The 24946-nt window shown below is 38.7% G+C and overlaps 1 protein-coding gene and 2 pseudogenes across 1 annotated transcript; 1 reads left to right on the top strand and 2 right to left on the bottom strand.

Annotated features, from left to right (window-relative positions):
* The first annotated feature begins 8030 nt into the window (after nucleotides 1-8030).
* LOC110289104 (uncharacterized) lies at nucleotides 8031-10128 on the top strand. The gene is made up of 3 exons (XM_021155295.1): nucleotides 8031-8094; nucleotides 8903-8938; nucleotides 9737-10128. Exons 1-3 carry the CDS (start codon nucleotides 8031-8033, stop codon nucleotides 10126-10128), a joined length of 492 nt encoding a protein of 163 aa, XP_021010954.1.
* A 9565-nt stretch (nucleotides 10129-19693) lies between these two features.
* Nucleotides 19694-21225, bottom strand: LOC110289106 (actin, cytoplasmic 1 pseudogene; annotated as a pseudogene).
* An 858-nt stretch (nucleotides 21226-22083) lies between these two features.
* Nucleotides 22084-23161, bottom strand: LOC110289105 (leucine-rich repeat-containing protein 58 pseudogene; annotated as a pseudogene).
* Between the last annotated feature and the right edge of the window lie 1785 nt (nucleotides 23162-24946).

Below are 24946 nucleotides of genomic sequence, written 5' to 3'. Positions count from 1 at the left end.
TTTCCTATTGAAGCCTTCCTAAGCCATGCAATGATGACAACTCCGGCCATTCCCTGTCAATTTCATATCTGGAGAAACCATACAGTTCCCTTGCATTCACTAGAAGAAACTCTCAGAACTAAGCATCTTCTCTGTCTTCCTTAGGGCCCTTAAGTGTAGAGAGAACTATGAAGTTGTAACTGGAGTAGATTTGCCAAGGCCTAGGAGCTACACTTCAGAATACACACTCATTATGACATGGGGCAAGTTTAAGAATTTACAATCAAGTAAGAGACTAAATGGCTTCAGGGTGTGAGAATAACTGGTTTCTTTATGGAGACTGTTGACTACTTTTCTTATTTATCAAGAAACATTTATAAGAGGTACATTTCAGGCTGGACATTTTAGGATAGTACCAGCTTTATTCTTCCATGTCACATGTTCACAATATACAGTGTCTTCTACAATAGGGCCCTACATTGAAGCAACCAGAAACAATTTCAAAATTGATATTGTTTCATTTGTGTCTTGGACCAACCAATCTACAGGAATTTCCCCATGCCCAGTTATGTGGTTTTGGTTTGGTTGTCTATACTGTCTGTGGGGAGCATTATGAGTCTAGTACTGTATTTCATTTAAAGTATACCTGTACATTTGGATACATATACATTCATGTTTTCTAACTGTTTCAAGGAAAAAAAAAAAACCAGATGTCCCCGTAATGTTATTTACCTTTCTTTCTTTGTGTACTTCTGTATGACACTCCTCACCAGTTCATTTCTTTTCAATATTGACATCTTTTTTCTCATAGCATCTTTATTCTACTATGGGTTTCTTTAAAACTTTTTCCCTCTATCACATGGTTTGTCTTTATTATGTCCTTGGCTACTCCATGTTATATATTCAATTCTAAAGACTCACAGCTATGAACCATTGACAGAAGAGAACATTTAGCATTTACCTTAATATATCTGGGGAAACATCACGCATGATAATATTTTCTAGGTCTATTTATTTACCTACTAAATCTTTGAGAAAGGATTAATGCTTTCATTAAAGTGGCAGAAAGCAAGGTCAACTTAGGGGAAAAAAGGTACCCTTTCCTTTCACCAATTATAAATATACCAAGAAAGAAAACATGCAATTTTTCCTATAGAAAATAGCATCAAAATCTATCTATACGGAAACCTAACCAAAGATGTGCAAGATTTCTACACTGAAAGCTACAAATCTCTGAATAAAAGAGATGTAGCAAGGCATCAGAGGATGAAAGAACTCACGTGGACATGGTATCATCAGCATTGTATCATGTGTATCATAACAATATTTAGAGATTCGACATTATCCCAATAAAAATACATGAGATTCTTCTCAGAAACTGTCTAACATCTTAAACTTCAGAAATTGTCTAACATCATAAGCTTCATATACTCTGGATCAGCAAAGCAATTCTAAGAAACAAATAATTTTGGAGTGATTGCAATATCAGATTTCATGCCAGGTTACAGAAGTATAGTATTTTAAAACTATGATAATTGTAAAAACTGACACTTTGATCAATGGAATGAAAAAGGAGACCCACACTTGAGTATACATAGCTAAAATCATGTGATATTTGATAAAGGTGCCAGAAATTCACAATGAAGGTAAGACAGCATCTTCAAGATATGATCCTGGTAAAACTGAATGTCTACATGCAGAAAATGATATCTACATTTTCCACTCTACACAGAAAATCAATTACAAATGGGTGAGAGACCTTAATGTGAAACTTAAAGTCCTGAAACTATTAGAAAAAAACAAAGGCAGTGCTAGTCCAAGTGTTGTAATGAATAAAGACTTCATTCAGAACTTAAGGCTAATAATGGACGAAGATGACCACATATAACTAAAAATCTGATCTGTGTGGCTAATGAAATAATCAGTCAAGCAAAGATACAGCCCAACAGGTGGGAGAGAATCCTTTCCAGCTGTACTTCTGATAAGAGATTAATATCTAGAATACACAGTGAAGTCAAAACAAAGAAAAAATCCAGAGAGCTAATGTCTCAAATGAAAACTGACAAAGGATCTAGAAAGAGGATTCAAACACAGGAAATTATACTGGCAAACAAACATTGAGGGTTGTATTAAAAACATTGAGGGTTGTGTTCAAAATTCTTAGCTATCCCGTCCCGCGGGATTCAGTTATTCGTGGGTGCGAGGGGGACCGCGAACCTGGAAGGAAATGGGAGGAAAAGAAAGAGAGGTGGAGACCAAGTAAAATTGTACCTATCAAGGTCTCATTTATTAGGCTGAGGTGCCTTCTTTTTAAAGCATACATCGCGGAGAATATGGGAGGGGTCGAGGGAGAATTATACAAAGAACAAAGAAGTGGGCATCTGCTGACATGGGGGCTGAGGTCAGGCGCCAAACTTGCGGGCACTCTGCATCTTATCTCTGGAACATAGATCCTCCTTGACAGCCTTGGGTGTCAGGCTGGGCTCAGGCATAGCTCATGTCCTTGGATGTCATGGGAACTCAGGAAGAGATAAGGAAGAGGGGACTTTTATTCAACTTTACAGCCTTAGGTATTAGGAAGGGAATAAGGAGGAAGGGGGGTGGCAACCAGCTCTTAGCACAAGGCCATTTGATTTGTTAAAGAGATTTGAGAAGGGATCACTTTCTCACGGGATGGTCTCTGACATCTCCCCCTTCTGAATTAAATTTAATAAGGCCACACTTAACTGAGGTGATCAAATAATCTCTTCATCTTTAGATGAGCGGGCATTACCATGGCTGGGGGGACATTGACCTGATTCCTCCCGTGGGTGCTGTCACAGACCCACACTTGTGGCTCTTGGTATCTTTTGGGGAGGCGAGGCAGAGCCTTAGAAAATTTATTAATTGTAACTGAAATCAGATACCAACCTCTTTCCAAACCGGGTTTGTCTCTCAGGGAACTCAGAAATGGTCTATATGGACCTTCCCCTGCAATACTTAGTTTGTACCCATGCTGGGCCCATACCAGATTCGAATTTTTAACGAACCAGCATGCACAATTCTGAATTTTGTGCAGTTCTCATAGGAGAATTATCAACCTCAGACTCAGTAAGGCCTCTACAAAAATTATGTCAATTGTAACGCCACAATTTGTGGCTCTTAAGCTATAATAGGAGCTGGAGGTCACCCTTCTTTGTCCCTATTGTCTCCAAAACCTAAGGAACCAAGGGGACTCTGCATTAGCAGCAAGGGTGGAAAATTGGAGACTTGAGTCGCAGTTTCTGTCTCGGTGGGAGGAGGATCTTCTTCGTCTGAGTCCTGGATATCCAGATGATGGTAGTGGACTGCAACCAACCGGCTTACTTAGAGCAGCTTCAATCTGTGACTTAACAAAACTGGTTAATTTTTAAAAGCCCAGGGGCCAAAAGACAAAAGCAGCAGAATACCCTAGAAAGGTCCCAAAAGTGTGGGAAGCAAGGTAGTGACCCAGGGAGAAGTAGAAAACCAATTTTTATACCAATATTCTTGTTTCTCTCTGTTACGTTTTCTCTCTTTTAAACTAGCTCTAACTTTATCTATGCTATCTTGAACTAAGCCAGTCTTGTCAGAGTAAAAACAACACTCTTCTAATATCTGAAATTTTTGTCTTTGTAACCTTAATATTTGTTATATCTTGTCTTATAGTTGAGACCACTACTTTTAAGACATTAACCTTTGCCTCTAATGTTTTATCTACAATAAGTTGCTAATATTCTTATGCATATCATTAACAAAATGATCAGTATGCAGCTGTTGATCTAAAGCTGTGGTAGATATTGAAGTTAAAATTGCAATTAAAGCAGTAAATCTTAAAAATGCTCATTTGACGTTTTTTAAGTTTGCATTTCCAGATTTTTAAACTAAGGATCATTTCCTAATTCTAACAGGCAGCAAAACATATGTAAGTCTCTTTAACAAAATCATAACAGCAAATTTCTTATCTAAATTAGGATCTACATAATTAGTTAATTGACAACAATTACAATGAATATGAAAAGACTTGTCAAGATTGGTGATCTTAACTCTTAAAATTATCTAACAATATAGCATATATGTAAGGTACAAAAGCTTTCACAGCTATAGGGGAGTTGGCCTGAATGGCCAAAAACAGTGTCTCTGATGAAATCTTGTTAAATACACTGTAGCAGTCTCTTTGCCTCACAAGTCCTCATTTATAGTTGTCCTCAAATTGACACCAGGTTGGCTCTCCTTGCTGTAGCCCATGGCAAAGATAGGAAGTTTCTTCATCTTGTTTGTAAGTGGCTGCTCTCTCTGATTCCTCTTTTTCTGTGCACTTAACACAGCTTTATTGTCATCACTGCCAGGGCACTCATGAACTCACAGGTCAGTCTGTCACAGGAATCATTCTGGAAGCTAGCATGCTTCTGCAGTATTCTGTGGATAAAACAGAAACACCGCCCTCTTTTCCCCATAATAACCTTCTGTTCAGGCTTATGCCATGTGTCAATGAGTGTATCCTTATCATCTCACCTAGACATGATTATGTCTAGTTTTAAGATACTATGAGGCATTTATTAAGTTCTTAGACATCTGAATTTTAAAATTCTTAAAAATAAAAGTATGATTTAAATAATGTGTATGGGGGTATAAATAATGTGTATGGGGGTATAATTTCTCCCCTTTTTGTTTAAAGAAGATAGAGTTTTTAAAGTTATATAATACCTTGTCTTTGAGAATTGTAAAATTGTTGACAAAACCACTTAAATATTGGACTGTTATAGTTGGTTTTAATATAACATGGACAGTGACTAATTAAACTTTCAATTGTTTCTCTTGAAGAGAGATTGTAACTAGAATTTTTGAAAAGTTATTATAGTCACATGTGTATAATTTATTTATTTAATAATCAGAAATGAGAGAAAGTCCTTAAGTTTGCTTTGAGAATAACTATCTTCTAGAGAAAAGCAGCTTGATCAGTAAGTCTAAAACCCAAATAATTATAAGGATCTTGAGTTTGTATTTTTTTAGGAGCTATCTGTAATCTTTAACAGTTAAAGCTTTATGTAAACCTTTACAACATAAAAGCAAATCTTGGGGGGCTTTTCTAGGCAACCCAAGACAATTTCTTAACTGTCTAAAAACAGTCTTCTTAAAGGAACAGTTTTTTTTTTCTTATAAGTCGCATAAGCAATTGCAAGCTCTGGGATATAATATGACTATTAATATACAACTTAAAGTTTGATTGTTCAACATTTTTAAACACCATCTTTAGCACACAATTTAATTATCTGTGCTGAAATAGGATATGTATGTGATTTAATTCACATATACTTTTCTCTCATATAAAGGCTATTTTTTAAACACAGTAAATGGGATGCATGCATGCATGAATTTATAGAAGATATAGGAGCATGCATAAAAACATTGTTTAACTTATTTTAAGATAATGACTATTAATTTTACTTAATATGATGGTATGTAATAGATCAAACATCAATATTCTGCAATAACTAAATTAATGGCTGTTTGGAACAAGGAAAAGACACATATATATAAGCAAACTCTGTACACTATAACTTTATATAAAGTAGGCAAGTCAGATCGAAATGTATTGATAAATTCTACAGCTTGATTGACCTTTTATAAACGTTGAATTTAAACTTTATTTAGAACAACATCTGGCTAGGTCTGTAACAAGGCTCTAAGAAGTGCCACACAAGCCGCGCTGAGTCTGCTCTCCTTTGAGCTCAGCATCAACCTAAATGCAAACATTTTCTCAATCTGAACACTCTGTCAGAGTCTTGGCCCAAAGATTATCTCTATTTTGAAGTATCTTTAAAGACCTGTTTTTCTGGGTTAGTACTGTTTAGAATGACTTCAACCCTGAGTTCTCAATTTTAAGCTAACTTTCTGTTACAAGCAAAAGGCTGCCTGCCCCTTTAAGAGCTTGTAATTGGCCCTTAGCAGGGTTTTTTTAGCTGTACTTGGCTCTTAGCCACAGTGCAGCTAACTTATCAGTTTGTGCTATGCAAATTGAGACTGCTTTTTAAACAAGTTAAACTAAATTAAAGGATGTACAGCCAGCAGATGAAGTTTTAACCATTTATATTTTTTAACATGAAACACAGAACAACAATCATTCAAACAACAAAACAAAAACAAACATGAATTGACAAATACATGGACAATTTGGTGCACCAAAAACAGACAATAGACAGACAGGGAATAGAACTTGGTGTCTCAAAGGGACACAGATATCTTAACCAGAGCTAAGAATATCTCCATAGGAGATAGAAAGGAAGCAGGACGTCTCCCGTTTTCCCTCTATTTCCAGGAGAGCTCTGAAATAGCTTATTTTCATTTTTTTTTCTTTTTTGCTAAAAGGTCTCAAACAGGGGATAACTGCTTTTCTAAAACTTATTTTCTCTCTCTCATGTTTAGAGTCTACTTCCTTATCTCCTTCTTCTGGGAATACATCCAGAGAAGGGAGAGGAGGCACAGTGGTTGCTTTGATAGTTACTCTTCAATAAGAAAAGACAGTTGTAGGGACCGCATCGGGACCCTCATTAGCTAGTTTATCATTTAAGTCTCTACCTAACTTTCACCATTTTTTACAATGTATCTCTGCTTCATCTATAATAAACCATGGACATACCTGGTCTATGAAAATAAAAAGTCTAATCTAATTTTTCTTTTTTACTCGTACTCCTCTTTCTCTGAGAGCTACCTTTAAGCCTTTGATGAAGGCTGCCTCTTTAGATAGCTTGTTTCCCATTACCTGAAGTGGAGATGACTCACTCACCAAGGACTTCTCGCTCTTCCGTGAGCAGCGGAAAGGGTCCTTCACTGCTTCTGAATTGTTGGGGTCGCGACGAACTTCTCTGGAACCTCCACCGATTAGGAATTACCATCCGGACCTCGCCCTCACGTCGGGCGCCACTTATCCCGTCCCGCGGGATTCAGTTATTCGTGGGTGCGAGGGGTACCGCGAACCTGGAAGGAAATGGGAGGAAAAGAAAGAGAGGTGGAGACCAAGTAGAATTGTACCTATCAAGGTCTCATTTATTAGGCTGAGGTGCCTTCTTTTTAAAGCATACATCGCGGAGAATATGGGAGGGGTCGAGGGAGAATTATACAAAGAACAAAGAAGTGGGCATCTGCTGACATGGGGGCTGAGGTCAGGTGCCAAACTTGCGGGCACTCTGCATCTTATCTCTGGAACATAGATCCTCCTTGACAGCCTTGGGTGTCAGGCTGGGCTCAGGCATAGCTCATGTCCTTGGATGTCATGGGAACTCAGGAAGAGATAAGGAAGAGGGGACTTTTATTCAACTTTACAGCCTTAGGTGTTAGGAAGGGAATAAGGAGGAAGGGGGGTGGCAACCAGCTCTTAGCACAAGGCCATTTGATTTGTTAAAGAGATTTGAGAAGGGATCACTTTCTCACGGGATGGTCTCTGACACTTAGCAGTTAGAAAATTTTGAATTAATAGTACATTAAGATTTTGTCCGTCAGAATAGTGAAGATAAAGATAATAGGTGGCAACATATCAGCAGATTGTGTTTACCCTTCTGTTCACTTTCAGTTTCTGTGGGAGAGGAAACTAGAGCAAACAGTATGGAATTAAGGGTCAGGAATTCTGAAATCCTAAAAGGAAATGTACCAGATGACACTGATTTACTGCTGCTTGGGTTACTCCAAAGGACTCAACATCCCACTCTTCAGATACTTGTGCAATACTCTCACAGTAGCTAGGAAGGGCAAACAAACTATATGCCTTACATCTCCTGAGTAGATTGAGAATGTGGTGCATACAAACAATGGAATAATACTTGTCTGTAAAGAGACAATTGTCCTTTAACACCATCACCACATTAGATGTTGCTCCTGTAGTCAAAGCTCATTGGAAATCTCCCATGCTCCACCCTGCTGGGCTACAATCCCAAAGAGAAATGATGGAGCAATGCCATCCAGTTGATGTTCAAAGATACCTTTGTTTTGCTTTTATAAAGAGTATGGCCCTGCATGTCTCAGCACACAGTTGAGAGAAGTCCAGAGCCTCCTCCAAGATGCTTGTGGTCCTGCTCACAGCAGCCCTGCTTGCACTGAGCTCAGCTCAGAGTGCAGATGAAGGTACCAAGGATTACAGGATGGGACCTGGAGACATTTAAGGAAAAGAGTGAAGAAAACAGGGGAGAAATGACCGACATGGATGAGAAGAAAGACAGGCCCATAGGATATCTGTGAGAAAGATGGGAATAGTTATGTCTTTATCATGTAACATGGTGTTTCTACATAATATTCTACCTGAAATTCATAAAATTCTTGAATAAGACAGCCCATTTTGTTCAGGAAAGTATTCTGCACATGTAAAGAAACATGAAAACAAAGTGTAGATTTGAGAGCATATTGTCATAGTCAGAGCAGAGAGTGGGAGCAGACAGCTTTGCTGCATATTGGGTGCCAGAAACATAATACAGAGAAACATGCCAGGATTAATTCAAAGCACAGAAATATAGACTATATTGAATGCTATAGACACGAACATACAATTATCAGAGCCAACCTTATACATTTTTCTTAGCCCACCTCCAGAATGTGAAGCAGAGCATGTAACATTTTAAGATGGGAACTCAGGGATTTGTCTCCTGACTGTGTTAAGGGATATTAATTTAAAAAAATGAGTGGGACATATTCTCAAGCTGAATTATTCAGGATAATTTTGAAGCATCCAGTGTAATTCAAATAGGGAACTATTTGATAGTAGTGTTTCTGGGAGAATTAAAAAGATATTTGTGTTTTTGTGGAAGGTAAGAACACAGGGAAATCACACATGCTCTTGCATCCTTGCACTTTTACAGAAGACATTTTTTGTAGGACCCCAGTAATCTCTGAAAGATTGTAGTCTGAAGTTTCTCTTGTTTCTATTCTTTATTTCTAGATGTCCAGAGTATATCTGATGTCCAATCAGAACCAGGTAAACACAATCCATCATCCTTGCATGCAGTTCAACTGTCTGTGTTTCTCATCATAGAGTGTTGTCTCATCATGTACGTCTTATAGATGAGTACATATTCATTTCTCTAAGTATATAAATAAATATTCCCCAACCTGACGATGGAGATATGATTAAGGTCAGCCAACTGAACGAAGGAGAGACAAAGCTTCCATAGCTGTAGAAGAGACTTGTCTGCTTTCCAGTCCAAATCACCACTGTGAGATGAGGCAGAAAAAAAGAGCTTTATACTGACTTCTCTGATTGTGAGAAAATTCATGGTTCTATTTTTCCTTGGAGTTCCTGTATAAAAAGCAGGTTTCATGAACAAGATGGAGTTGTTAGCTTTCCCTGTTTTCTCTTTGCCTTCCTGTTACTAGGTAATTGTCTTTAATTAAAGGAAAAACAGAAGCAAATTGTCCCTGGGCATGCAGTATATTTATTGTACACCATTATTGTTAGCTTTATTCTGTATTGAAGTGTATGGGTATTTAATAGTTAACTTATATTTCATTCTTGAGATTGCAAACTTTGACTAAAACACTTTGCACAGCAGAGATTTTATTATTGTGACCTGAAGTACAACTTCAGCTACCTTGATGTTAACCTAACTAGTTTTGGAATGTGGAATTAGAAAGCTAAAATCAGGGTGCCTGGGAGAGGGAGTTAGCAGCTGGCAGACAGGTTCTGAGAGAAAGGATTGTGTGATCAGGTCAGGGAAAAAAACAAGAGGAAAGTCTTCTATCAATGTGCTCACATCTTCTGGGCATTTCTATGCAGCTCCTGTGGATCAAACCCAGGACTCAAGTTCAGATCCTTCTTCTACTGATGCAAATACAGTGAATGTCCAAGAGGCTGAATCAGCTCCAGCAGGAAATGAGTCTTCTGCCAACTCTGGGAGTGGACAGGAACAGCAACAGCAAGCTCAGGAATCCCAACAAGCAAAGGGTCAGGGGCCTTCTGACTCTTCTGTGAAAGAACAGGAAAGTCAATCTGGAGAAGAAAAGGTAGAAGAGGTTAAAAAGGAACTCCCCTTCTCTCCTGAAAAGTCAGAAGATCTACCACAACATATACTTCCAAAGAAGAATCATCCTAATTTTCAGGTTGGATCTGAACATTATGAAGCAATTAGAATGAATATAATCATTTCTGTTATTTTGAAAAATATATAAAAAGGAAAGAAATTGTCTCCACCAGTTTTTTAATCTGCCCTTACATAAATTAGGTAAGATCATTGAGTCAAATTTAATAAATGTAAAGATCTTGCCTTGGTATTTGTCAAATCATAGTGTGAAAATTTCCTACTTGTTAGCATATGCACATGGCAATAGCCTCAGCCACATTTCAAATCTTAGCATTCAGACAGTGCAAGGTCATATGTCTTTAATTGTCTAAGCTGATATTGCACAAGATCTCCAATGTACTTGTGCCCCTGAGACACATAACTCCACAGCAACTTTGTGCTCCATTGCTCCTTTTTTTTAAAATTTATTTTTATTACCTTACTTTGTAACAATGTTTACTCTTTGCACTGACTACATTTATAGAAGTATAGAAGCAATCATTCTTTGTCGTTATGTCCTCTGAATTCATCTTCACTGCCTTCTCAACTTAAGTATATACCATATGCCTAACTCACACATGAATGTTTAGATCCATTGTCTCTAAATGATCCCTTATAGATACCTCTAACCTTGTTCATTTTTTAAATATTTTCTTCTAAATATGTTAATGCCCAAGTTGGTCAGAATCTATATTCCTAGGAATACATTTGGCTGAATATCAAAGTTACATATTATATTAAGTTCCAATTTTTTTCCTTTAAAGTCTTTAATTTTAACCTTTGGCAATAACCTTATAAATATTAGTATGTGTATGTGAGTAAATATTACAGACAATTGAGCTTTACATGAAAAGTCTATGCAGACCCTTAGAACATTTATTTCCCAATCCACATTTCTTAGAAAATTCATAAGTTCATAAAGTCTGTGGATCTCCAGGTAGCATAATTTGCTTGCTTTTATTTTGCTGGTTGCAAACACAGGATTCAATGCATGGTCTGTCATGATGTGTTTATAGCTTTTTTCTGTTAATAAATATTTAAGTTATTTTCCATTGTTCAATCAATCAGGGCATATAGCACTAAAATATTTGGAAGTATATCATGGAATCTTTTATATCAGAACCAATGGGTGAACAATCTAGGATACTTATTCACATTAATCTTTTAAGAATTAGTTCAGTTCCATTTTCTTCTCTGTGTCTAAGAAGAGTAAACCTGAGAAAATGGCGAAGGAATGGGGTGTAGGAGATGGAGGAAGAAGAGAGTGTGGGCTCCTACCACTATGGGATAACAATAGCAGTTAAGGAACATTCAACATGTCTTAATTTTTTAATAATTTTCTCCTTTCTTTTCTTTTTCAGAGAGTACTTGATAAAAATATGTCCTTCAAACCTAAATGTCAACAAATCAGTGTTGATTGTCTATACTCTTCCAATAAAATTTCAGCATGCAATTTCTGAGTGTTGTCTTTGTTTCTTTATAAGGTAAGGAAGAGAATTTCAGAGCTGTAGCTCCAAGAATACAACACCTAGCAAAACACACCAGGAATACTTGCAAATATTTCCATTTTTTCCCCCACAACACAGATAGCAAAGGAAAACACTTTATGCCCCTGTAACTAGATGATTCTTCCTTGGAGTCTGCATTATAAATCCATACTATAATATATAATTTAAGGTCTCTTGTTGAGTTTTTTTTTTCAGTTAAAGGAAACTGGGTAGATGTATTGAAGGAGTTGAAAACCTGAGTTTTTAACACTGTAACATTCCCTAGTTCATCTGTCAGGTTTGTACTTTTGTAATCCCTTGTTGCAGTTTCTGTTCCAATTTTTTGGATTTAAAGTAAGTGGTTCCACTTTTTTTTAATATTGCTAAAAAACTCTATTCAGCATTCCGTTAACCAACTGTTACATAAATGATAAATGTGTTAGTTTAAACTTAGTTCTATTGATGTGAATGTGACTAAATTATAATTGAATTCCATCTTTTAATTGCTAGGAATTTCTTCATGTCTCTATGTTTCCTGCAATAAATGCATTTAAAAGAGACATAAATTCCTGACCTTATTTCAAAAAGGATTTCCTACACCTAACATTTCCTGATCCCATCCTGTGGTATAGGTTGATTGATTTCGTTGATGATATGCTTTTCTCAGACTTATTGGTTTTATATCTATGGATACACCAAAAGATGGTGTCAGATCCCACTACAGATGGTTTGTAAGCCAGCATGTGGTTGCTGGGATTGAATGCAGGACCTACTAAATAGCAGTTAATGCTTTTAAATACTTAGCCATCTCTCCCTTCAGAAGAATTTATTTTTCATTAGTTGCATTTTTGATATGGTTTTATGGAGTCCAGGGTGGTTTTAAGCTCATGTTATAACTGAAGACAACCATCAACTTATTATTTTTATTCCCTTTTCTTTTCCTTTACTTTTCTCTCATAAAATACATCCAAATTACAGGCTCCAGTCTGTCTTCCCCCCCCCCCCCCCTGTTTTCTACATCCCTCCAACTCCCTTTATTCCAGACTCACTGCTTTCCCTATTTTTATTCAGAAAAGTGCAGAGCTCCCAGTGATACCAACAAAACACAGAAAGGTACTTTATAGTAAGACTAGAATCAAACACTCAGATCAAGGCTGAATGGGGCAAGTCATTAGGAAGAAATGGTCTCAAATAGGCAATATAGTCAGGGAAATTTTCTATTACACTATTTATTAGCAGTACCACAAAACCTACAAACTAAACAACCTCATTATGTATATAGAAGGCTTAGTCCAGGCCAATGTCATGTCTGAGATTTTTTTTGTCAGTGTGTATGAGCCTCTATGAGTCCTAGTTATTTGATTCTGTGGGGCATTTTCTTATAGTGTCCTTGAGCCCTCTGCCTAAAATAATCCTTTTTTTTTCCCTTCCATCTTCTGAAGGATTCAGTTATCCCTAAATAATGTTTGTTGTGGATGTTTGCATCTGCTCCCATATTTTTGCTGGATGGAGCTTCTATAATGGCTAGTATGCTAGGGTCCTTTCTATGAGTACAGCAGAATATTATTAGAAATTATTCCATTATTACATTTTTTGCCTCTAATCACTTTGTTCTATCATGGTTCTTTAGGTTACCTAGCTCCTGGTAGCTTTGTTGGCAGACATTGTCAGGAATAGGTTCTCTCTAGTGGTATGGGTTTTATGTTGGATTAGTCATTGTATGGCCAGTCCAACCACATCTGTGCCAGTTTTACCCTGGCATATCTTGCAGGCAGGACACTTTTAAGGTTGAAGTTTTTGTGTCTACTTTCGGTGTCAAGTTCTCTCCACTAGATGATTTGAGTTATTAGAGAACATGGCAAGTTCAGGCTTTGCATCCCCTGTTATTGTCATTCTTCTCTAGGGTCACCCTTGTAGATTCCAGGGAGTTTCCATTGCTCTACATTTTTACCTGATGCCTGAGAAGACTCTCAGGTTAAGTCTTCTCTCCCAGGACTTTCTCTCTTCATCCATTTTGTCCAACCTGATCCCTCCTGTTCCCATTCCCACCTCTCCCGAGGAAGACTATGTAATCAATTTTATTTTCTCTCGCAGGATGATCCAAGTATTCTCCCTTGGATCATCCTTCGAGAGGATGATCCTGCAAAGGGCCCCTTGACCCTTCCTTATCAATCTAGCTCTCTTAGCTTTCTTTGCATACAATTCTACCAAGTTTAATAGCATAGTTGTTTTATAAGTTTATTTTTAGGGGTTAACTCTGTCTTCTTACATTTTGTCTGTACTATTTAAAGATGAAAAACATGAGGGGCATCTTTGACCATTTGAAAACATTACTGTCGTGACATATGGCCCCAGCATAACCGTACACGAGCAGGGGGGTCTGCCTTCAGCAGCAAAAGCAGATTAAGCCCCTGTGAGAATTAATTTGAACAGGAATGGAAAGCAACAATACAATTAAATATCCCTGAGAAATTTTATTCTGATTAGAGACGTGATATATATAGATAACACAGTGTGAACACAATACATTACAATCCTGCATCATAAGCGGTCATTTTCATCATTTTCCAAGCTCCAAAACTGGATATGGTATAATTAGGAGTTTTCTGAACAAAAAGACCTATTCCCACAACTACACAAATGAACACAAAGGCCAGTGCAATCAGTTTCTATATCTCGTTTCAGATCTTATCAGGACCAAAATATACCTCCCTATGGTATCTTATTTTGCTTTTATTTGTTATTGCTACTGCTATTGTTGTTGTTGTTGTTGCTGATGCTGTTGCTGTTGCTGTTTCTGTTGTTGTTTGAAGAAGGATCTCATTCATGGTCATGATTGACTCCTTAGATAGAGTGTAAACTTTGATCTTAGTGAGTATTGGGATCAATGGTATGCTCCACTAAGCTTAGCATGTTCTTCTTCCTGCTCATTCTCCTTCTCTTTCCCTCCTCAACCTGTCCCTCCATGCCTCTCACTTTTTCTCTTTCTAACTTTCTCGAAGAAAAGAAGACTCATTTCATATAGAACCACTCTTAGACTTATATGGTTTTCACCTATTAAAATATATCATATGTCTATTTTCATCATTTAATTTCTTATTTACCTGAGTTCACATCTTGATATATTTTGGAGTTAATTCTTTCTTTTATGATGATTTACATTTTTATGATCTTATGCATCTTTCCCTTCCTCTTTATTTTCAGTTCCGTGTCATACCTGACTAAATATTGTAACTAAACATTCATTTAGATTCTTTTTTTTTTTCAGGAGAACACACTGTATCTTTATTTTCTCTTTTATCTAGTACATACAATAAATGATAAATGTTTGGAGTTGTGTATTCAATAAATTCAATAAACAGATAAGCAGTGATATAGCAAATACAAGCATTATAAAGATTTTTTTTAAAGTAAATGTCTGTTTAAAATAAAATGTTGTTACAAAAGCCAGAATTGGATTCTAATAAAACAAGGCACAATGTTTAAGGCAAAATTTATGAAGAAAGAATATAAAGTTAATATAAGATCATATTTTTAAATATCCTTTGGGGGAAGAGGCACAAGAATTTAAAATAGCTTAAACATTCTTTTTAGAATATTAGCCATAATAAAGTAAATAAATTTGATACAATAGGACTATATTTTTCCAGAAAAAAACTCCACGGTTGAATCATATTTCTGAGCTACATTTTAATTATGTATATACTTATACAGATATTTGTAATACACAGACTTTTAAGTATAGAAAATTAAGATGTCCAAGCATACGTAATGATTTGACCAAAGTAAAAGGTGACATCTTTTCAGCATCTCTTGTTTTTGAAACCCCCAATTTTAAAAAGCTAAGACCTGTTATTTAAAAAGCTTTTCCCATTATGTTTTTGCTTATCACACAAAGTGGGCTGAGAATGTGACACACCTCAACACAAGTCTAGACATGACAGAAAGTGACTAGTGAGTTAATACTGTTTCTCACAACAGCAGTGCTGACCATGTAAACTGTGCAGTGACTCTCTTAACCATCCCTAGTTATGGCTCCAATGCCAGCAAACAGCAATGCCAACTCATCTAAGACTCCTCCAGCTAGAGTTTTAAATAATACAGTTATATTCAATTTATTTATGGCCAAAAGAACCAAGTATATTATGATGAATGCAGATAGCTTTCTGTATGTAAATAGCCTTCATTAAGCCACTAAATTCAATACATACACGATACTGCATATTATGACACTCATTGAGACTGACTAAAGTAAAAGCCTGACAGCACCCATAAAACTGCCTTCTAAATGTTCAACTCTGTGAGTTAGTGGAATGCTTACTTCAATCCTTTGTAAATACAGATCACAAAAAAAATATAAAAAGAATGGAGGTTTTTATTCCTATTAAACTACCCCCTTTTCAACCTATACGAAAACTGTTGCTGAAACACACTAGACCTCAGTAACAATATTTTCATAAGATGTTGGAACCTCTTATCCTTTGTGGTAGCATATACATTTTAAATAAAATTCTATGTAAAAGATACACTGACTGGGGGGTGGGTAGTAGTGGTAGGGCTCCATCCTTGATTCTGGAGGGCTCTGATCTTCTGGCACAGCATGATGAAGATTTCCTACATCTGTTGTGGCCCTGTTGTGGGCAGAGGAACCTCTCAGGAGCAGTCTTTCTCCCTCAAGTCAAATACACATCATATAGTTATTGCCAACAATTTATCATATACTTTCTTTCCCACACTAAGGGCTAAATGGAAGATGTAGGCACTTTCAGACCACAAAGGACACGATGCCTACTGTACTATTAAAAAGATCACACTTTGTCAGAAATATAAAACCACACACTACTGAGTTAATATCACATAACATTATATGCCTAATGTATAACAAGTGAAGGATAAACACTTCTTTTTAAGCACTGGTATAGAACTATGTGCTAAAGGTCATGCTGCCTAAAGGCCTACACAGCACCTTCACTGTGTTATATGCCTAGTCTAACTTAAAAACTCAATATTTTTGCACTAAACAAAGAGCAATACTTATAATAAAATGTCTACTTTTAGATGAAAGGCAAATCATTTAGGTAAAGGCACTTACAAACTCAATGCAGCTAAATAATGTTACACATATGTTTACAGGTAAAGCTGTATCTACAAGCACTCCCGTTTGTGCAAACACGTTTGTAAATAGCTACTACTAAATACTTGATTTGTAGTCTTAAAAACCACAATGAAAAGGTAAGCATTAACCGAGGCCGCCTGCTATGTTATACCCACCAGGTCAGGGAGGGACTACTCTCCAACTCTGGGAAGAGCAAGGCTGAAGAAAGCCTACAGCTGGCTGGCTCCTGTGTAAGGAGCGATGTGAACAGCTTCCCAGCAGTAGGAACTAACGTAATAATTAATAATAATAATAAAGTTAGTGATAAGATTTTAAGGTAACAATTCATTATTACCCTACAGGGCCTTACTGGCTCAGGGATTTGCCTGGGTACCTATGATTTCTCTTTCCCTACCCCATGTTGATTTTAAAAGATTTGTTTCATCTAACATTCCAGCCAACAGCCTCTTCTTGATTCTTCATTTAAACCCAGTATTTCAGCGTCTGTTAGAACTGGTCTCAGGGACATGCTGCCCTACTAAGGGTTGAGTTCTAATTTTATTTACATCACCCCAAAATGTCATATATTTCAAGTACAATTTATAATGAATGTTAATTTTTAATATTGGCAATAACATTTTAATATCAAGATTTTTAGACGAAGAGGCACCTTTGGCACGTTTTAAAGTAAAATATTGAGCAGGGTATGTGATATTCCCAGCAGCTGGGAAGCTGAGGCAAGAGTTACCATAGCAAGTTCAAGGCTAGCCTGGGCTACACAGCCGGGCCCTGTCTCAGAAAATAAAATAACGGCTGGGCAGTGGTGGCCCATGCCTTTAATCCCAGCACTTTGGAGGCAGAGGCAGGTGGATTTCTGAGCTTGAGGCCAGCCTGGTCTACAGAGTGAGTTCCAGGACAGCCAGGGCTACATAGAGAAACCCTGTTTTGAAAAATCAAAAAAAAAAAAAAAGGAAAAGAAAATCACTGTATAATAAAAATTGCTGATTCTGAAACTCTAAGCATTCATTAGCTAGATACACATGCAACTCAACTAATGAGGCTGACTAGCATTTAACAGTCTACTGACTTCAGAAGATGATCAGCTTCTAGATGGCCATTTCCTATCACACTACGCTGATATCTAATCATTAGTTTAAAAAATATGAAAAAGAAAGAAAAAAAATTAAGAAACCACTAGCAACTTCTATAAAAGATGGGGTCAAAGATGAGTTTTTTAAAAATATAAAAGCTAACTGCAGATTTCATTACAAGCGACCTGTGCCAAGCATGAACTGTATGTAGCTTGCCTAACATGCACCAGGCTCTGTACCTATCCCCAGCCCAGCCAAAGACAGCTGCACACTGACCCAGCACACTGCTCAGACTTTACCTATACACATAAAGAACCACAATACACACTTCGTTGCGAGAACACCATAGGACACATCTATATGGCACAGGCTAGAAACCACCTCTGGCTGGAGTATTTACAACTATAGGAGAAGAAACGATACACGAGGCTAGAAAGGGTACACATGGTTAAACGCTCTATTTACAAGGCTATTTACAAGTAATTCCTAAAAGGCTACTCAAACTACTTAAGTCAAGATGACTATCAATCAAGAAAGTACAAGTATTTAATCCAGAAGAATGTGGTCCCATCAATTTGAGCATTTTCTGAGAAAATGTTCAGTGTTGCTTAACTAAATGATCTAATTACAAAGCATTTACAAGTCATCTTTGCTTTTCCCAACCTTGCAATCTGCAGCTTACAGATGCTTACTTGGAGAAATAAACAAAGACTTTATATGTTCTATCATACAATTACATCAGCAGTAGAAACATCACTTCTATAAACACAGGAAGAAAATTTCTAAATCAAAAAGAAAAAAAATAATCTTACTACACTATTCCAAGGGAAAGGTAAGGGGACTCACTATAGCAGCGTTTCACAACTGCAGCCACGAAACTCTTGTGTTTCATGACGTAATACACACACATACAAACCCTGAATTACCCTAGAACCTACTAATATATTCTACTAAAATAATAGATACAGGAAACCTAACACACGAATACTGTGAGCATACAGTTGGCTTCTAATAAAACACACTTTAAGAGACCACCTGATGCCCTAATACAATGGGAAACTACTTTTGGCACTTACCAACTAGGCTTCCTGTTATTACAGGTTGGTTAATGATCAGCAGTGAGAGTTACATATTTTTTAATGTTAGCTTATACTTTTAGTATTTTTAATTGCCCAATCAACTAGTTAGTAAAATTTATTAATTTCCAATGACAATAATTTTTGTTACTATTTTTCTTCACACCTTAAGGATACAATATATTTAATGTTTTCGTAATACTTTTTTCAGTGTTCAATTATGCTAGCTCTGTGAACTACTCTACTGTGGATGAACATAATGGGCTCTGCTTCACACTCATGTTTATGTAGTTGGAAGTCATGGTTTCGTAACAAAGAGGAACCAAGGAGACACACTTGATGGTTAAAATCCACCCCCATCCATATCGAGACAAGTTTTCATGTTTGTAGCCCAGGTTGGCCTCAAATTTACTATGAAGCCTAGTAACTTTGAAGTCCTGATCTTCTGCCTCCACCTCCCAAGTGCTGGTCTGGAGGTGTGCACAACTATGTCCAACTTTCACTCATTTATTCCAATATTGTAAAGGAGATATTCTTAGACTACTTGTCATCTAGATTTTTTTTTGGGGGGGGGTAAGGTGTGCACTTTTATTAAAATGGTCTCAAGTCAGTGTACAGGCCAGCTTTGGTTGCCTCAACACCTCAACCCACTCCCAGAGAGACCAAAGCCTTCATACATCAAGTTGGGGGGACAAAAAGGGGGGGGCATGGTGGCTGACCATTCAGAAATTAAAAACAAAAATGAAGTATTAAGGCGGAAGATTTAAAAAAATTTTGCAGTACATAATTTACACAGGAGCAATGCTATCATCTTTTCCAGGGTGGACTCAGGGCATGGACTCGGCCATTCTCCTCTTAGGAGTGGGGGTGGCTTTTGGGAGGGTGAGGGACTTCCTGTAACCACTTATTTCATGGATACTTGGAATGACTATTAAAACAAAACAAAACAAAAAAACAATGTACAATCAAAGTCTCAGCCACATTGTAGAACTTTGGGGGATGTTTGCTCCAACCCACTGCTGTCGCCTTCACTGTTCCAGCTTTTAAATCCTGAGTCAAAAGCGCCAAAACAAAACAAAAAACCTTTAAAAAAAATTAAAACGAAAACAAAAACAAAGCCATGCCAATGTTGTCTCTTATTTTTTTTTTTTCTGTGCAAGTTAGGTTTTGTCAAAGAAAGGGTGTAAAATGCAGCTCAGTAACAGTGTGCCTGGAAGCATTTGCGGTGCACGATGGAGGGACTGGACACATCCTACTCCTGCTTGCTGATCCACATCTGCTGGAAGGTGGACAGTGAGGCCAGGATGGAGCCACCGATCAACACAGAGTATTTGGGCTCAGGAGGAGCAATGATCTTGATCTTCATGGTGCTAGGAGCCAGAGCAGTAATCTCCTTCTGCATCCTGTCAGCAATGCCTGGGTACATGGTGGTACCACCAGACAGCACTGTGTTGGCATAGAGATCTTTACGGATGTCAACGTCACACTTCATGATGGAATTGAATGTAGTTTCATGGATACCACAGGATTCCATACCCAAGAAGGAAGGCTGAAAAAGAGCCTCAGGGCATAGGAACCACTCATTGCCAATAGGGATGACCTGGCCGTCAGGTAGCTCATAGCTCTTCTCCAGGGAAGAAGAGGATGCGGCAGTGGCCATCTCCTGCTCGAAGTCTAGGGCAAAATAGCACAGCTTCTCTTTGATGTCATGCACGATTTCCCTCTCAGATGTGGTGGTGAAGCCATAGCCACACTCAGTCAGGATCTTCATGAGGTAGTCTGTCAGGTCCCAGCCAGCCAGGTCCAGACGCAGGATGGCGTGAGGGAGAGCATAGCCCTCGTACATGGGCACAGTGTGGGTGACCCTGTCTCCGGAGTCCATCACAATGCCAGTGGTTCGACCAGAGGCATACAGGGACAGCACAGCCTGGATGGCTACGTACATGGCTGGGGTGTTGAAGGTCTTAAACATGATCTGGGTCATCTTTTCACAGTTGGCCTTAGGGGGGCCTCGGTGAGCAGCACAGGGTGCTCCTCAGGGGCCACACGCAGCTCATTGTAGGTGTGGTGCCAGATCTTCTCCATGTCGTCCCAGTTGGTGACAATGCCATGTTCAATGGGGTACTTCAGGGTCAGGATGCCTCTCTTGCTCTGGGCCTCATCACCCACGTAGGAGTCCTTCTGACCCATACCCACCATCACACCCTGGTGCCTAGGGCGGCCCACGATGGAGGGGAAGCCGGCTTTGCATCTGCTGGAGCAGTTGTCGACGACGAGCGCAGCGATATCATTATCCATGGCGAACTGGGGGTGTGGACCAGCAACGGAGGAGCTGCAAGGAGGCTGTGCTCTCGGGTGGATGCGGACTCCATCATCTAGATTTTTTTTTTGGTCCAAAATTATTATTCTGTCTTTTGGTGAATAGACAGATCAAGACTTTAGCCTCTCATTCTCATTAAGTGTAAAAGCTGTTTACTTAGATCATTGTAATAAACAAAAATGAAGTTAAGATGGACATGGAAGCAGGAAGCAGATGGTAGTGTACACCTGTAATCTCAGCAACTAGGGAGGTGGAGGACCCCTGGAATTGCCACCTGGAAGATCTCCCACCTGGTGGATCTCTGAGTTCCAGAGCAGCCCATTCTACAGAGTTCCAGGCCCTCAGAACCCAGGTGTTATCTATACAATTGTTCAACTAATTGGTTAAAGTATATTTCCAAGTGTTTTACACAGTGTCAGGTTGTAGGTTGCTCTGAACTAATTTCTATAATAAGCTTCCATAATCTTGCTAGGATTAAGGCACTATAACATATCACTGCTAGACTATATAAAGTTAGTAACAAACACACAAAACAAGAGCTGGTTTAATATTCCATTTAAAAGTTATAGTCCTTACTGTCCAGTTAGTTGGTCAGAAAGGCTTTCAATAGTCCAGGAGAAGAACACAAGGAGAAGGCTCATTTTATGTATAGTGTTCAGCATAAACCAGGACAACCCTGGTAACAGAACTGTGATGACGTTTTTTATGCAACTCAGCTGTCCCAGGTGATCCCACTTCCAGCTGATTACATGCATGCCTGTCTTCAGAATGAGCCATCCTGTTAGTGTTTCTTCAAAGACTTACATGAAAATTAAGACCGATCAGCTGAATTTTGAACTGCCATTCACACTCAAAGAATCTAAACAGGGAACTGGACTCATTCCTGCCGAATGTGTAGACAGAATGCAAAACCTTTCTTTCACATCATGGCAGGTCTTACATGGACACTCAAGATGAAAACGCTCAGGTCTCCAATCAACTTCAAGACTCATTTCCTTTTTAGTCATTTCTGCTCAGTGTTTTAATATTTTTCAATACCCACTGCTGCTCAACCAAGAAGGACTTTCTGCATTCTGTGTGCAGCAACACTGGCTTCATCTTCTGAGTCAGATTCACTCTGGGAGGTGGAGCTATGTGAGGCAGAGCTGCAGGGGGAGGAGCACTCTGGAGAGCATGAGGGGGAGATGATACTTCCCACAGAAGTCCACAAACTTAATTTGTCTGACACAACAGTCAAAATAGACTCCACCACACTTTGGGTTTGGACAGTTGCTGGCTGAACCCAAGTATCTAAGAAGATTCCCAGGAAGGTCATAGGGAGTGTAAGAAATACTTCGGATCTTAATGGTCCTTGCAGCTAATTCCAGAAGAGTCGGAGGGTCATACGTTAAATCTCTAACAAAATGAACAACCAACGGGTTTCCTCGTAAACTCAACTCTTCCAGGTGAATAAGATTAAGGCTCTCTCGAGGCAGGTATGTCAGCAAGTTATTGTGCAGACTGAGGGATCGAAGCGAATGCAACTGTGAGAGCTGGGGAGGCACACTTTGGATCTTGTTGTCACACAACACCAAGTAATTCAGAGAAGGCAGATTTGCTAATTCTGGTGGGATTTCTTTAATGAAGTTTCCTCCAAGGTATAAACATTCTAAACTCCGCAAGTTCTCGATCTCGGCGGGGATGCTCTGCAGCTGGTTGCCGCCCAGGCTGAGGGTCTGAAGGGCGCGCAGCTCCGGCAGTGAGGCGGGCAGCTCCTGGAAGCAGTTGCCGCTGAGCTTGAGCACTTGGAGGCTGCGGCAGAGGCAGAGCGGCGACTGGGCCAGGCCCTTGGGCAGCGAGCCCGGGCCGCCGAGCCGGTTGTTCCTGGCCAGCAGCGTGCGCAGGCTGCTCAGCTTCAGCAGCTCCGGCCCCAACGCCGTGAGCGCGTTGCCGCTCACATCCAGGAGCTGGAGGTGTGGGAAGCCCCCGCCCAACGCCCGCGGCAGCGCGCCTCCAGCTCCGCTCCAACGCCTGGGGGGACACGCTGAGGCGGGACCAGTTGAGTTCGGCCTCCCCGAGAGCGGCCTCCTCCATCCCGCCGGATCCCTGGCCCGCGAGCCGAGGCGGCTCGCTCATTTAGATTCTTACACTCAAACTTCGAAAGATAAGAAGCTTATCCTTACTAAGACAAAGTGTTTTTAAGTTTTACTTCTATTGGAAGGTAGTTACTTTTATCCATTTATAATTAATACTGAGGAATTTTGAGAAACGAAGGTGGGAGAACTTGGTGCTAAGTACTTTCCTCTTAGTCCTGCTTTCATTATATCCTATACATTTGCATATGCTGTCCCTTCATTTTCCTTGAATTCTAGAAAGTCTTCAATTTATTCCCTTGATTCTTCCCTGACTCAGTTATCATTGAGTAGAGATTTGTTCGGTTTCCATGAGTGTATAGGTTTTCAGGTGTTTCTGCTGTTGTTGAAGTCCAGCTTTAACCCATAGTGGTCTGATAAGATGCAAAGCATAATTTCAGTTTTCTTGTATATGTTGAGGCTGCTTTATGGCTGACTATATGGTCAATTTTGGAGAAGGATCCATGATGTGCTGAAAAGAAGGTATAATCTTTTCTGTTTGCGTGAAACACTATACAGATACTTGTTAGGTCCATTTCTTTCATAATGTCTGCTAGTTTCATTACTTCACTGTTTAGTTATTCTAGATGACCTGTGGATTACTAAGAGTAGGGTATTGAAGTCTACCTCTATTAATTTGTGGTGTTTTCTGTGTGTCTTAAGCTTTAGTGATGTTTGTTTTTAAGTGTGGATACCTTTACTTGTATAAAATGGCTCACATGAGTCAACAATTATGCTGCATAACTGAGGTCAGAGATGTTTCTAATGACTCAAAGCTTTGTGTATGCAATTAGGTCTGCAATCAGGTTTAAAGGAAGCATACAGAAGAACTCTTTCTGCCAATGATAACTGCAGTCAACTCTTAGACAAAATGCTGTATGTAAGGTTGATATTTCCTGGTCAGGACAATGTGGTAGTAGCCCATATTTATTAAAGTTTGCAGAAGTGACAGGAACCCAAGACAAAGAGAAGAGGACACCTGTTCTCAATCTCAGATATTTTGGGCACACCACTGCTAGTGTCCTCAAGAAGAACCATAAATTAAGGGATAACCTTGGCCACCACTGAAAAAGTATGAACCAAATTATCTTAAATTGCCCTGCTTGTGTCTCTAGCCTTCACTTTTCCTATGAACAACTTCCCCTGTGTTTCTCTTCAATCATCAGTTCTGGTAAATCCTGGAGCAGTTTCTCTTGACTCTGAGTCCTAGAGTTACTTCTCAAGAGTTCATGTGGCAAGTACCTCACATCACACCATTTGATAGTTGGATATGGAATGAGCAAAGTCCTCTGAGCTTCAGTTCTCTATTAGCTGTTGTGAAGACCGTTTCTCAGGCCAATTAGTAATTAATGTTGGCCCCAGTTCTTCGTAAGCACAGCTGGGAACACACTGGATTTCTGACTCCCAGTTGTTCACTTTTATACTTTAGAATCAAGGCATTAAAAAAGTGGAAAAATTAGATTCAAGTAAGTGAAACAGAAAATACAACAGGAAACATGTAAGTTCACAGAAAGTGTTGCCAAGGGTTTCTGGGTTTGCTGTGTAGTTTGTTAGTCAGATTTAGGTCATGTTTTTAATCCCAAATTAAGATACAGTGGACACTCCCTTTCCATGATTCAGTGGTATTAACTTTACAATTATCACAGAATTAGAGTTTTTTAAAACCTATTTAACTAGATGAAAGCCATGTTTTTATCTTCAGTTGCATATGTTATACAACTTAAATTTCTGCTTCTCATGAAAACAT

Source organism: Mus caroli, unplaced genomic scaffold, assembly GCF_978045245.1.
Source record: "Mus caroli unplaced genomic scaffold, Mus_caroli_1 scaffold_7, whole genome shotgun sequence".
Taxonomy (NCBI): domain Eukaryota; kingdom Metazoa; phylum Chordata; class Mammalia; order Rodentia; family Muridae; genus Mus; species Mus caroli.
The sequence above is the reverse complement of the archived record's forward strand: the minus strand, read 5'-3'. Positions and strand labels throughout refer to the sequence as shown.